Below are 14,419 nucleotides of genomic sequence, written 5' to 3' on the forward strand. Positions count from 1 at the left end.
GGGGACTCCTGACTCGAGAGAACCCCCTGTGGCAGCACAGGAGCGCCCTGCCTGTCCAAACGGAAAGGGGACACAGGGCTGACACGCTCGCTAGCCGGACTCCGTTGGGCTGCCAGGCTTTTGCTAGGCGGCAGCTGACGTCGGCGCGCCCCTGCCGAGCTCTGCTTTTACTACAGCCGGCAGGCGGCTTTGTGGGGCCCCGCCCTCGCCGCCCCCTTCCTCCCCCCGCGTGCCCACACCTTGTCGTTTATATAGAACGCACCCCAGTGCTGATTTGTGGCTCTCTGGGATCGGAGAGTTCTTTGCTGGGAGAGCGGCAGCGAGGGAGCAGGCGAGCTCCAAGGGGGTGTGGGTGTAGGGAGAGAGAACAGGTAAGGGTCGTCGGTTCCCGCTTATCTGCCAGCCAGCAACTGGGGCCCCTCTTTTAGCCAAAAGACAGGAACCTGAAAATGGATTAAATAGAAAGAGGCGATCCTCCCTTTCCGAATCCCCGCGGGTGAGAAGCTGCGCGGCTCTGCGGTGTAACAGGCTCACACGTTGCTCATCACATGTTCAAACATTTCCCTTTCGGGGAGACTCGTTATTTTTAAGTGAATATTTTCGTCTTTGTTTTGATTTTTTTTTAAACCTTCCTCGGGGGTTTTATTTTGATTTAGTTGGCGGCCCGCAGCAGATTGGGAGAGGCGGGGAAAAGCAGCCCGTCAGAGCTTAGGCAACCCACCCAGGCAACTCCCTGCGTGGCCGGTGCCCGCGGAGCGAGCCACCCGCACGGAGCCCGCGCAGGCCAGCGGCGAAGCCGGGGAGTCCCGGGCGCGCCTCCCGGGTGCCCCAAGCTTGCAGAGCGCAGCTGCCCGCGGACTGGCAGGAGCGGCGGGGCGCTGGAGCAGCGGCCGCACCGCTTTGTCTCTGCACTTCTGGAGCGCGGCGAGCGACTCCTCCCGCGGCCGGCCGCTCGGGCTCGGGCGGCGGCTCCTCCTTCACCCCTCTCTTTTCCTCCCCACTCTCTCGCAGGCGGCAGCAGCGACAGCAGTGGGGAAGAGCGGATTCCGCCCGGAGCCACACTGAGAGCTCGCGGTCGCGACTTGCCGCCCTAAGCGCTCTCCCAAGTCCAGCCCGCTCGGCGAGGACTTCCTTCTCCTGGACGAACCTTGTCAAGCAAGCTGGGATCTATGAGTGGAAAGGTGACCAAGCCCAAAGAGGAGAAAGATGCTTCTAAGGGTAAGCCCACCGGCCAGTCCTTTCCTTTGCTCGGTTGCCCTCGCCCCCTTGTGTGCGCGCCGCCCGGTGGCTCCTAGTCTCCCTGCCAGACCCTAAGCTGCCCATGACCTCTGCGACCCGGGACAAAAGCCCAGGAGGTCAGGGCCTCTAAGAGAGTGTGGGTTTGCAGCACTTTCCCTCCTTCCTAGCGGAATTGTGGCCCCTCGAGTGCCTCTAATCTCCTCCACTGCCCCTCTGAACGCATGGTGGCGGCGCTGCGGGTAGACGAAGCTGCTGCAGCCTGGAGCGCCAGGAACCGTGCTGCCTGCTACATACTGAACGCCTGTCTGTATGTGTGCGTGTGTGTGCGTGTGTATGTGTGTCTGTTTGTGTGTCTCTGTGTGTGTGTGTGTGCGTGTATATCTGAGTGTGTGTATCTAAGTGTGTGTCTGTGTCTAAGTGTGTGTGTGTGTGTGTGTGTGTGCGCGCGCGTGTGTGTGTATGTAGACGCTCCAGAGAGTATGTGTGCATATGTGTGCTGCGCGGGTGCAACATGGTGACATACTCAGGAATTTGTCCCACTCTCAGGATCCAAGCTCAGACCCATGTTCAATCCCCCTCTCCCTTCCCCCAGTGCAAACAAAGAGCCTGGCCCATATGCAGAACCCCTCCCCCATGCTTCTTTTCACCTCACACCCCTTACTCCCCAACTTCCTACTCATCCCATTCAAAGGAGAAAGCAGGAAAGGAATGTGCACCTTTTGACATGCCGCGTGCAAAAGTGAGCAATCTGGGTACCCTGGCGCCGCCCGCGTTGCGCCTCAGTAGCGCAGCCTTGCCAAGCCCCGGGAGAACAAAGGCTCTTGTCCCCTTGCCACTAGTGCCTAGTGGTAGTGGGCCTCTGCAGGAGGGCATAGTCCCTTTTCTCAGCTGCCAGGGATATAACTACTTGGCCCAAGGCGCCTCTGATCCCATGTCCTCCAGAGTGTACTTTTCGGGGACATGCAGCAGAGTCGGCTAAGGCTGGGAAGAACTCAAGAAAAGGAAGGGGTGTCCTCTACTACACCAGCTCCTAGTAGTGGTCTCCTTTCTGAGGACCCAGCTAACTGGAGGCAGCAGCCTTGAGGACTAGGGCACAGAGACAGGCACAGGGAGGAGGTGTGGGCGAGCCCTGAGCTCAGATGCAAGTGTCTGGAAGAGTCACAGTAGAAGTTGGGGTGGGCTAGGTCCTAAGGACCACATGCACCCTCAAAGGCAGAGACTCACTGTTGTTGAGGTGGATTTTCAGCACCTGGGAGTGGGGAGAACTCCAGCTCTTGTTGATGGGAGGGCAGGAGGGGGAATTCAAATCTTCCCTGAACCCTAGGGTTCTTTGCCTCCCACTCTTTCCCCATCCCCTGTTCTCCTCGACTCAGGTCTACCCTTCTTTCAGAGCTTACTTTCTCAGGAGATTCTAGGGTAGTGCCAGCTCACCCCCTGGGAAAGTTGTCAAAGTCTTCTTCAGCTCAGGGCCTTTATCCTTAGATTTCTAAGTGCAGCTGCTTCTCTTCCCACTAGGCAAAGCGGTTAACTAAAGGCTCCGGAAGTTTGTGGTCGGTTAAGTCTGTTGTCCAAAGGGTCAGAGGTGTCAACTTAAGGTTTGGAGACCCACTCAAACATGGCGGTCGTTTGGGACACACATACTAACTGTAACACTAAGTTCTGAGACTAGAAGTGCTGTTTCCACATTTCCGGGACTCTCTTAATCATGAAAGGTCGCAAAGATATGACAAGGAAAAGTGACCAAAGGGTCCTGAACATTTATTTTGACATGATGGAGATTATATATGAGTGTCTTAATGTGAGGACAGCACTTTATGGCTGAGCTACAGCCCAATACCTGCCCCTCAAGTGTCATCTCCCACCTAGAGCTCAGAGAGGGAAAGGCCACTCAAGGTTTTCGCAATCTGATTGCTCCAGGTACGGCACTCCCATTTGAAACTGGGACTACTTCAACTTTACTGTTGGAACTTTGTTTCCTGATTTCTAGCAGGGTTTGTTTCCAGCTACATTTGAAGGATCCTGAGCCAAAGTCATTCAAAGAAAACGACTTGCTGTTTTAGGTATATAATTTGCAGTTGTTCAGAATGGATAAGCACGTCTCGAAAGAGGAGCACAGGTCTCTGTAACTCAGTAATGAAATCTTCTTGCCAGGCGTATGTCATGACATTTCCTTATGTTGCCTCACCACATTTGAAAACACAGACCTCTCTGTAGGGATCCTATAATTAGCCATTAGAATTGTGGTTGGAATTAGAAAAATTAATTTAATAGGGAAAATTGATAGAAGGGAATTTACTTTTCTGCGGAAGTGGGGATTTTCTTCTGGTTAAAATCAAGATTGCCATTTCAGCCTTGCTGTTAGTTGTTTGCTTCAGGAAGTGTTTTAAACAGTGAATGTCAAGTATTCGTTAGTTTCCCATCATCTTTTTAAGTATCTTATATGACAAAGATAATTTTGGAGATGAATAGTATCAGATCTACTCATTGTTTTAACCAATAAAATTTATTTACATAGTGAAGTGATTTGGTTATTTGCAAATGTCTTATATATAAGTCACATTTGCCATTTTCAAATCTCAGGTGTTCATTAGCATAATCTTTGTAACATAGTAAGATATGGGACCAAACATTTAATAGATATTTTAAAAATACATTTAATTTTGAATGATGCTGCGACAAATGATTGAATCAAGTCAAATAATTTAGTAGCAGCTTGAATGAACTTCGTAATATGTTTTGCAGCCTACTGCTCATTTAAATTCATCCTCCCACCCTATCATTTGGGGCTCATGCCCACAGCCTTTCATCACTACATTGAAGATTATTATAGAGCACCACATTTCTAGACTTTCTCAATCACACATAGTGAGTGATCAGTAGCTTATTTTGTACTACTGAATGAAATGGGGTTTGTGTTGGTTGTAGTGATTTTCACTTGTAAGCTCACTACTCCAGAGACTGAGCCAGGTTTAATGCCAGTCTGTCTTACAAATTGAAACTATGTCTAAAAAAAACAACAAAAACTTAAAAATTAAAAACAAAAGCACCCCTCCCATGAAAGACAAAGCCTCATCTCCAAACAAAGAAAAAGAAACATAGTATTTAGAGCATATAAATTATAGAATGTCGTTTTTTGTAATGTTCTTCAACTCTTTGGGGCCAAGGCTTGGGAATTTTGGTAATACTTTAAAAAATTGTAACGAGATGGGCTAGACTTTTCTTTCTAGGGCAGGGTAGGGTACTTGATTCTATTTGAAATTTATTAAATGGGACTCTTGAATAGCTAGTAACCTTTTGTACTAACATATGCTTTGCATATACTTTAAAACTTATCTAAGTGTATATTATTTAGGTCATGTAGTTCTTGAACAAGATGATGTATTTCCTTCACAGGGAAATACAATGCATAGCATTTATTTATCCAAACAGGTATTTGCATAGCTTTTGCTCACCCATCTCTGTCGTATTACATCAGCTCTATCAATACCCTGGTGTTAGAAAAGTACTCAGAGCTGTGTCCAATTTAGTGCAGCTGTTCTGTGGCACCGAATAACTTGTAGCAGGTGACAATTGATACCAAATGACTTCAGGATCAAGTAAAAGTACTAGGTGATACTTTATTCAGAATCTCTCATTTGAGTCATTGCAACATATTTGGACTTAGATGTGTTGATTTAACCACACTTTTCTTTGTGCTTCGTCCTACAGCCACAGGCAAGTTTGAAAGTCACATGGACTGTGGGTTCTCTGGTGAGAGTATTTGCATCAGGGCTCAGTTCATGGTGGCCACTGAGTGACAGAGGTCAATTCCATGCTATCCACTTGCATAGCTGTTGTTATTCTAGATTGTGAGATGTGTGGGCACATCTCATTTTCCTTTCCTTGCTGGGCAGTTCTAATAGTCTTTCTACCCAACCCAAAGAAGCACAGGACTTTGTGGTTAGTCAGTCAGCATAACCTGGCTTGAATTCTGAATTCCATTACCAAAGGTCATCTTGGCCACTGACACCTAGTCAGCCTTACTCTTGGGCCAAGCAAAGCAGGTGTTTGGAGCAGGTGCTCACTGGCAAGAAGTCCTGACTTAGATGACCTCTTACTTAAAATCAGTGATCATAATCTATTGCTCATGTAGAGATTAGTTTAATTGTTTTTTTCCGTCATTCTATCACAGACTCAAGGTTTGTAGACAGTTACCAGGAGCCACATAGTTTCTCCTGTGGTGAATGTGGTGATTGCCGCTTCAGGGAGATAGTATGACAGGATTGGTCTCTAATTAAAAGTGTTTGACTGCTTTGGGGATACAGGGTAGAGATGAGTAGACACAGTTGCCAGAATTTCTTCTTTCTTGTTTCTGGATATGTACAGCTTCTTTATTGACATACACAGAAGCTAGAAGGGGAAGCAAGCAGGGGATAAAGATGCTGTAACTTTTCCCTGTCTTACTACCGTTTATCATAAAGTCCCTTTAGAATAGCAGCCGAGTCATTACAAGGGGCCAGGCTGCATCCTAGGGCTAGTGATAAGGGTGAAACTGGAGTGGAAATGGATGTTGGGTTAAGTCCTAAGTGAAGGAGAGTGTGGGCTGTGACATGAAAGAAGTCGCCGAGGACCATGCTTATGTCAGTGATATAGATTTGTAGTGGTTGTGACGACAGGAGCTAGGTTAGTGGGAGAGGACATTGGAATCCGAGTTTGGATGGTAAGTCAGAAGGCTCAGTTTTGAAGCCGTGAGTAGGAAGCTGAAGCTGTTAGCATTTCAGGTTTCTCTGCAGCTGTGCTGTTTTATGTCCAAATCAACTCCTCATTCTGGGAATTACAATCAACACAGAACAACCAGAATGTGTTGCAGCTCCTCAAATATAGCCAATAAAAAGGCTTTTTAGTGTCTATTCCATTATGGCTTATATTTTTGGAGTTGAGAAATTTGAAAGGAATGGAAAATAATTGCCAAGATTAAACAATCCAAAGAAGAAGAAACACATGAATTAAAGACAGATGGGTAAAGCACAACCTTCATGTCTGCTACTGGGCTCAGCTAAGCATTACCTTTGAGATGCAATGATAAGGCACATAATACAGGCTTAACAATTAGTACAGAACAGAGATATCTGGGTAACTCATTTTGTATAGTCACTGTTGTACATTTTTCTATTCAGAAGACAGTTGTCACTACAGCTTATCAGTGCAGGCTGAGGAGTAGATTTCAGTAGGTTACATTGTTCTGTGTAACATCATTCATATTTAATCTGAAAAATAGGTTATTTATTTATGGTATACAAGGCAAGGAAATTTGGTTATATCTTATATTTGTCATTTTTTCCCTTCTCTTTTGTTCTTTATGAGATAAGTTTGGAAACTAATCTTGAATATTCTGTGAAAATCAGGCTGGCCTAGAATTGATGATGCTTCTGCCTCTACCTTCTAAATTTTGTGATTAAATGTGTATGCTACCATACCTGACTGAATGTCATATCTCGATGAAACAATTTGAGGGGTGAATTCAAGTTCATCTGTAGGCAGATTCACATGTTTTCTAATTATACTAGTACTTTATAGCACTATTCCAGTGCTTATTTTTAATTTTTTTTGAATGGATGGCCATTTATTTTTCCCAGAGAAATGTTTTCTAGGCTATTAGCCTTGAAAATGAGGGGGCTATTTTTTTAAAGAGATATATTCCTGATCTTGAGGTATGGTCAAAAATAAGGAACTATTTTGTTAAGAGAGCTGAGTTTCGATAAACATTAAGCATAAATTATAATTATTGTATGTTGAGATTACTCTAAAGGGAGGTTTCATGCCTTCCCTTGACTCTGTCTCTGCTACATTCATTTAAGCTTTCAATTTCAAATGGAAATGGTATTAGTTTCCCTGACTAATGACCTTCGTCAAAGGCTAAGGCTAGAGGGTAATGCTTTTCCTTGTTGGTTCTCTTAAATCTGGCAGTACCCTTGACTTTTGCTGAAGTATAGTTTTATTGACATTGTAGAGAGTACAATAGGTCTGGTCTAAGTTAGGGTACTTGCTTGGCCTGTCTGCAGAAACATCAGATTTGGTTTAAAGGACTTTCTAGTTATGAATGTCTGTTCTTTATGTATCCTATCAGCAGAGTCTGGGAGGAAAGTAAGAAAGATAAAAAGGAAGAAAGGGAGAGAAAAAGAGAGAAAGAAAAGAAGGAAGGGAGGGAAGGAGGGTGTGAGGGAGGGAGGGAGGAAGGAAGGAAGGAAGGAAGGAAGGAAGGAAGGAAGGAAGGAAGAAAGAAACTGATGAAAGTTAGGGCTGATCAGAAGCCAAACTATAAAATAGTCAATGAAAACATAGTATGAACCCAACATTCTTTTTGATTCTTCAGGTTTACTGTAGTAACATACACATCTCTGAAGGATGCATGTTGAGGGATTTTTGAGAAATATTTGCATCCATATATGGTATGGGATAATTCTCTGTATTCTGTCAATCATGTTTTAAATAAGTGCTGATTGGCCAGGCACGAAGTATAGGCTGGTCAACTAGACAGAAAGTAGAAGCGGAGCAATGAGAACAGGAGAATTCGAGGAAGGAGGAAGCCCATTCCTCCCATTCCTGCCCAGATCATGGAAGAAGCAAGGTGTGACCTGCTCCGCTGAGAAAGGTACTGAGCCATGTGGCTAACATAGATAAGAACAATGGGTTAATGTAAGCTACAAGAGCTAATAAAAAGCCTGAGCTAATGGGCCAATCAGTTTTATAACTTATGGAGATCTCTGTGTGATTTTCTCTGGAACTAAACAGCTGGGGGACTGGGCAGGACAGAAGCCCCAACAAGCAGCCCGCTCATGTTACACATATAATCAGCACTAGTGTGATATCTGGAATGTTGTCAACCTACCCTATTCTTTCAAGACTCTTTAAAGTCAAGGAATAACTGTTGTTTTAATTTCTATTACTGTCAGTACACATTTGTCAGATACCAAAGTACATTGTAGTCTTTGGTATATGACAAGACACTACCTCACCTTTCAGCATATTTCCTCCTTGTTGCTACTACACCTTATCTTGTTCTCTCATTTCTTGTTTCTTTGAAGACTTTACTCTGCCTTACCCTAGGGAACTTAATAGTTTTATACTTGGTTAGACAATAAAAAGTAGTTATTGAATTGCCTAGACAAGGCAGAGAAATCCTTCAGGCAGCATGTTCTAGTTTAACTACTGAAAAGTAATAAACATCACTATCATTATTATTGTAGCACCTACATTATTGAATACTTGCTACTTATTAGACATATTTCATTTTTATTTATCTCATTAAGTCTTTTTATATATTGTGGCAATGATTATCTATCTATCTATCTATCTATCTATCTATCTATCTATCTATCTATCTATCTATCATCTAACTACCTATCTGTTGATTGATTGAACTATACATTTAAAATTAGTTTTATTTATATGTATGTTATGTATGTGTGTGTTGAGTGTGTGTATATGCATGTGAGTACATTTGCTCACATGGCCAGAAGAAGATGTCAGATACCTTGAAATTAGAATTATAGGCAATTGTGAGCTGCCCAATGTAAATACTTGGAATCAAACACTAGTCTTCTGGAACAATGGCAAGCACTTAGCCTCTAAGCTAGTGTTTCTCAACATGTGGGTCTGGACCCCTTGGAGGTCAAATGGCCATTTCACAGGGATTGCATATCAGATATACCGCATATCAGATATTTACATTACAGTTCATAACAGTTGCAAAATTATAGTTATGAAATAGCAACAAAAATAATTTTATGGTTGGAAGTGAGCACAATATGAGGAGCTGTATTAAATGGTTACAGCATTAGGAAGGTTGAGAAACATTGCTCTAAGTTATCTATCTTGTTCATTTTTAGCTTTTATGGTAGCCAAATAGTGATTGGTATGCATTATATGAACTTTAAAGACAACAGCAGTAAAGTCCAGACAAATTGTATTGTTTATATAAGGTTATACAGCTAGCAGGTTACAAGTCACTAGCACATGCTTGGTTTGAAAAGAATAAACAAATGACTGTTGAATGATGTGCCATATAAATCCACCAACGGTCATTGGTTCTTCCATGTATATTGTTACGTTCTTGTAATCCTGGCACTTGGGACATAAAGTCAGAGTTAGGCCCTTGAGTCACACCTTTCCATCTGGGATGTAATGCTCACACAGAGGGTCGGGAATTTAATGCCAATTGAGGTTTTACAGTGAAGTCATGTTTCAAGTAAATCAAATGGTAAAACAAAAGCATGATTATACGATGTTTTGGTATTTTATATTATACTATGCTGTGTCGAATTCTTGCTTTGTTGTCTTGTCAGAAGGCAGTACACTGGAGAAAGACTCTGTCGTTGCCTCTTGGTGGTTTAATTTGATACACACCTGAGCATATTTATATTGTAACTCAGGATCACCAGAGTCAAAGCTTTAACTAAATGAAACACTTATCAGTGGTCAGTTAGTTTTTAATACCTATATACGTAGGAGATACAATTTTCATTGAGCATCCTAAAACCAGATGCCAGGGTTTTGACATGAAATACTTCAAAAAATCTTTATAACAATTTATGCAAGATAGACTATACATAGATTCTTCATTTTTGAAAGATGAAAAAACTAAGACTCTGAGGTGGAAGCAATCTTGTGTGATGTCACTCATCAAGATGTGAGAATGATTGTCCAAAGGCTGGGGACAGTTACTAAAGGGGTTGGTTCTTACTCTACACCTTTCATGTTCTATAATACTTACATATGATAATGACTATGGTGTTGCCAGTCTAGTCTGACGTCATTGTCAGCCTGTACAAACTCTGTGGTTCTACTCATGACTTGCACCCGAACGCAGGTCTTTCAGAAAAACCATTCTGACTTTTGTGATGTTCACACACATTAATTTAAATGTACTTGGAACTGGTTAATTACTATGAAGTAAGTTCAACTTTCACTTTATAAAAGGTTTTATGTGTATGTTTCTAAAAAGATAACAGAATGAGGATTTGAGCCAGGTTTGTCTGAGGATACATTTACTTCCTAAGCACTTTGCTATATTCTGTATCCCTAGACAGCACGTCTACATCTTTTCAAATCCTGATCTGCACAAATGTAAGTTCAGGTATATGCATCAACATAAATGTAATTAGGGGTAATGTGTTCAGACGTGCATGGTTGTTATAGTATTGTGGTGTTTACAATAAAACACATCTGATCTGTTGTTCTTGCTGCTGCTGTAGTGAACTGTGGTGGGCCTTGGACTGCAGCATTGGAAGAAACCATTTCCTATGATAAAAGCTGTGCTTTCTTTTCCTACCGGCCTTGGATATTCTAACTTCTTACTTTGCAAAGTATGTTTCCCATCACTTGCCCATTTCCCTGAGCCCTTGTGGTAGAGAATTGGCCTTTTGACTATGGCTATCAACACTCAAGCAGTTGTTAGTTTGAATAAAATAGCACAATTTTCCAGTGCTGTATCTGGGACATTTTTACCCATGTACTTGAGCAGACACTTCTTCTTAATTCACTGTTGAATAAAATTCCACTTGTTTTATTTTATTTTTCATTACACGGTATATGATTTCGGTCTGCTGATCATCAGAATCATATGTTTCATTTCCCTAGTAGGTCTTCTTCAATTCTCCCTCCTTCTCTATTTTCCCTCCTTCCTGCTCTTGTCAACAGATGTCAGTGGATATATTAACTGAATGTGTTTCCTTTGTGTGCAGTAGGCTAATTGGAGGAGTCTCATTTCTGGCTTTTTTCACTTGATAGCTATATTAACGGCAGTGAGTGAAATCGCCCCCACTTCCTTGAAATGTAGTTGTATTGGATAAACTTTTCACTACTTATTATATAACTAATTTTAAATGGAAGAATTAAAATGTGAGCTTTAGTTTTCATACTATTTGTGCTGCATTCAGTTAGATAATATTTCCAAAAATATACCTTGTTAACAGAGACACCCGCCTTGAACAAGCATATTAATTATAGTTCTCAAAGTTGGGAATCATGTAATGTTTTCCTCTGCGCTGCAGCAACCTATGTTTAACAGCCATAATTAACAGTGACAGGTCTATTGAGTGGTTATAGGTAAGTTTAATAACAAACATGAGACCCAGCTCTTCAGAAATCCCTCCAGATAGTGTAGGTAGTAGCATTTCAACTGCTCTGAAACTGAGGATTAGTAAACAGCTCGAGTTCTTAAAATATTTATCTTGCAGATAAAAGTAGAAGTAAACAACCCAAAGAAGGCAGGCTGAATGCCGTTCTTGAATATGCCCATAGATATTTTCAGAATCTTTTTTTTTCTAAACCAGACTTTGAAAGCATTGAGAATTGACCTGCTTATTTTGCCTTTGATTCTCTGTGTGTATGCTTGCCTCTCCCCTTGGGGGGTTTATCATATGTTAAGTCTTCCAAGAGCTCTAGGATCTGCACCGGTTTTCATAGCTCACAGAACAATGCCAGCCATTCTCTTGGAAACAGGGCAAGACGCACCTTCCATGCTCTCCTTCCAGGGAGCACTTGTTTTCCAAGTTGCTGGGAACTGGGCAGTCAGGCAGTCCCGTTGTAAGGTCTGGTCAAGCAATGTCCCGCAGTCGCCATGTATCTGGCAGGCAGTTTTATTACAAACTTCAGTGTGCTCATTAACCTCGTGATGTGGCAGGTGCCTAAAAAAGAAACACGGAAAAGTTGTGTCACCAAAGGTGAAACTTGGAGAGGAGCTGCATGGTGCCCGGCATGACAAAGCTCCTTCCAGGCAGCAATGGACAGCAAGGGCAGCAGAGGGTTTTGCTCCCTTGCTCTTCATGCCTATGATGTGACCCACTGGAGTGGAAGGGTCACAAAGAGCTGCCGCTGCAGGTTCAGGCCAAGAAACCTGTGTTTTGAACATAGAAATCTCTGCCTGTAGCAGCGAAGGCCCTGGATTCCAGTGCACTCCAGCTGGTGGGAGACCTGGGATGGGCATTAAGATTTACAGCCCCAGCCCTGGGGTCGACTGGAGTAGTTGCCTTTCTCCTTGTCTCCACCCCAGAATTTAGCTCTCTGACACACTTGCTGGGCACCTCAAAGACCAGATACAAAAGGCCAAAATTGCAGAGAGAGCCTGGAAGTCATGGCTTGGCCAATGCAAGGACTTTTGCATTCTGTATTTTGGTTAATGCTAGCTGTTCCAAAACTGAGCATGCATCTTGAGTAAAATGCTCCCAGCTCTTTTGAATTTATTTGTGACTTTATGTTGCTTATGTTTCATTGTGTTGCTTTTTTGAGATTACAAAATAGTGCATGTTCGCTGAGGACAATTTGGAATATCATAAATACACAAAGAAAATATCAATCAAGGTTTCATTTTCAGATTAATTTTTAATAATATTTTCTTTCCAGTATTTCTTTTGTGCATGTTGAACATATTCATAGACATTGATAATTTTAAATGTGTGTGGAATCACACAGAACAAACTATTAACCTCCTAATTTTTCTTCCATTATATGTTCGTGTCATTAAATAGCCTGTGCCCTCAATCCTTAATAAGCCAATTAAAAGACTCAATAGTACAAAGTGGAAAAAGGAGATTGATTATTCAATATGGCCATATAGCAAAAAGGACAGAAAGTTGGAGGCTCTTCAAATCTGCCTTGAGTTTAAACAGAAGGCCAAGAATTTGCACATCTAAGTAGTCTGGTCAAGGTGTAGCCCTGGCTACCAAGGACCCATTTGTATCTGGACTTCAGTCTCCTCTTATAAGGTGGTCTGACAGGTTATTAGGACTGTGGCTGATGTCTTTTCCTTCTCCCAGCATGAGTTTCTTGGGGCAGTGTTCGTTTCTTTGGGGTCCATTGTTTCAATAGTATAACAGTCAGATTGAAAGGCACACATATCTCTTTAGGATATCTTGATTTCTGCAGGTCCCATATATTAGGATGATTTTTTGTTTTGAATCTGTCATCATTTGTAGTGTGTACTGGGTGAGGACTTGATTATGATAAAAGAGACAGATGGTAATTTTGTGACTGTGAATCAAAGCTTTATTTTTCCTATACCTTCTTGAGATCTTCCTCATTGAACTCCATGTAAGTTATATACTGCATAAATAACAGTATATAAATGTACACATAAAACTGCAAGTTCAAAATTAAAGACACGTGGACACCTAGTCATATGCCTAAATACACAACAGATATAATCTTAGAATAATCCTTTAAGAATATACTCAAAGGGTTGGAAATATAGCTCAATGGTTGAATGTTTGTCTAGTGTGTACCATGTTCTGAATTCCATCCCCATCAGCCCCCCTCCCACAAAGGAACTTTTAGATCAATGGTTCTCAGCCTGTGAGTTGCAACCTCTTTGTAGGTTTGAACTACCCTTTAGCAGGGGTTGCCTAATACAATTGGAAACATATATATATTTACATTATGAGTCATAACAGTAGCAAAATTACAATTATGAAGTAGCAGAGAAAATAACTTTATGGTTGGGGTCACCACCATGTGAAAACTGTATTAAAGGGTCACAGCCTTAAGAAGGTTGAGAACCATTGCTTTAGGTCGTTCATTTAGATATTTATAGCTTCTACTCATACTCTCAATTTTCACTGGATACAGACATAAATATATAATTAATGTAACGTGACATGAATAAAATATTGCTATTGATTAACTTCAAACTGGCATTTCTGCTCCAGTTCCTGCGATTTCTTGCTCTGTATTATCTGTAGTCCTATATTTTATGGCCCTTCAAATACAAGCTTAACTTTTCTTCTTCAGGAAGTCTTTCATTCTCCAGAAAGTTTTTCCCATGGAACAGGAGCTGCTTGCTCCCAGAACTAGTCTGTAGATCACCCATTTGACAGTATGTCTAAGTGACTCCAGATAGCTCATGCTTCTGTCTTTTTGACCCTATTAAGTTGAGATCTCCTCACAAAACAGGTGTCCAATAAATGTGTCACTTGTAACAATGTTCAACATCCTCCCTAGATTTCTGGAAATGGCATTAAAACTGTACACTCAGGTCTGGAGAGATGATTCATCTGTTAAGAGAAGGCTGCTCTTCTAGAGGATCCAGGTTCAATTCCCAGCACCCACATAACGATTCACACATGTCTGTAACTCCAGTTCCAGGACTTTTGACACCCTGACACAGACATACATGCAGGCAGAACACTAGTGAACAGATACAAAA

General features: G+C 42.1%; 1 protein-coding gene across 2 annotated transcripts in view; it reads left to right on the forward strand.

Annotated features, from left to right (window-relative positions):
* Window positions 1–276: 276 nt before the first annotated feature.
* Window positions 277–14,419, forward strand: part of Fgf13 (fibroblast growth factor 13) — a 508,789-nt gene continuing 494,646 nt past the window's right edge. For both annotated transcript variants that reach the window (XM_048457651.3, XM_085684756.2), the window contains exons 1-2: window positions 277–371; window positions 1,012–1,218. In XM_048457651.3, coding sequence (XP_048313608.1) covers window positions 1,170–1,218 — 49 coding nt within the window. In that variant the 5' untranslated portion in view covers window positions 277–371; window positions 1,012–1,169. The remainder of the gene's footprint in view (window positions 372–1,011; window positions 1,219–14,419) is intronic.

The sequence above is a fragment of the Myodes glareolus genome, chromosome X, assembly GCF_982192425.1.
Source record: "Myodes glareolus chromosome X, mMyoGla1.1, whole genome shotgun sequence".
Lineage (NCBI taxonomy): Eukaryota > Metazoa > Chordata > Mammalia > Rodentia > Cricetidae > Myodes > Myodes glareolus.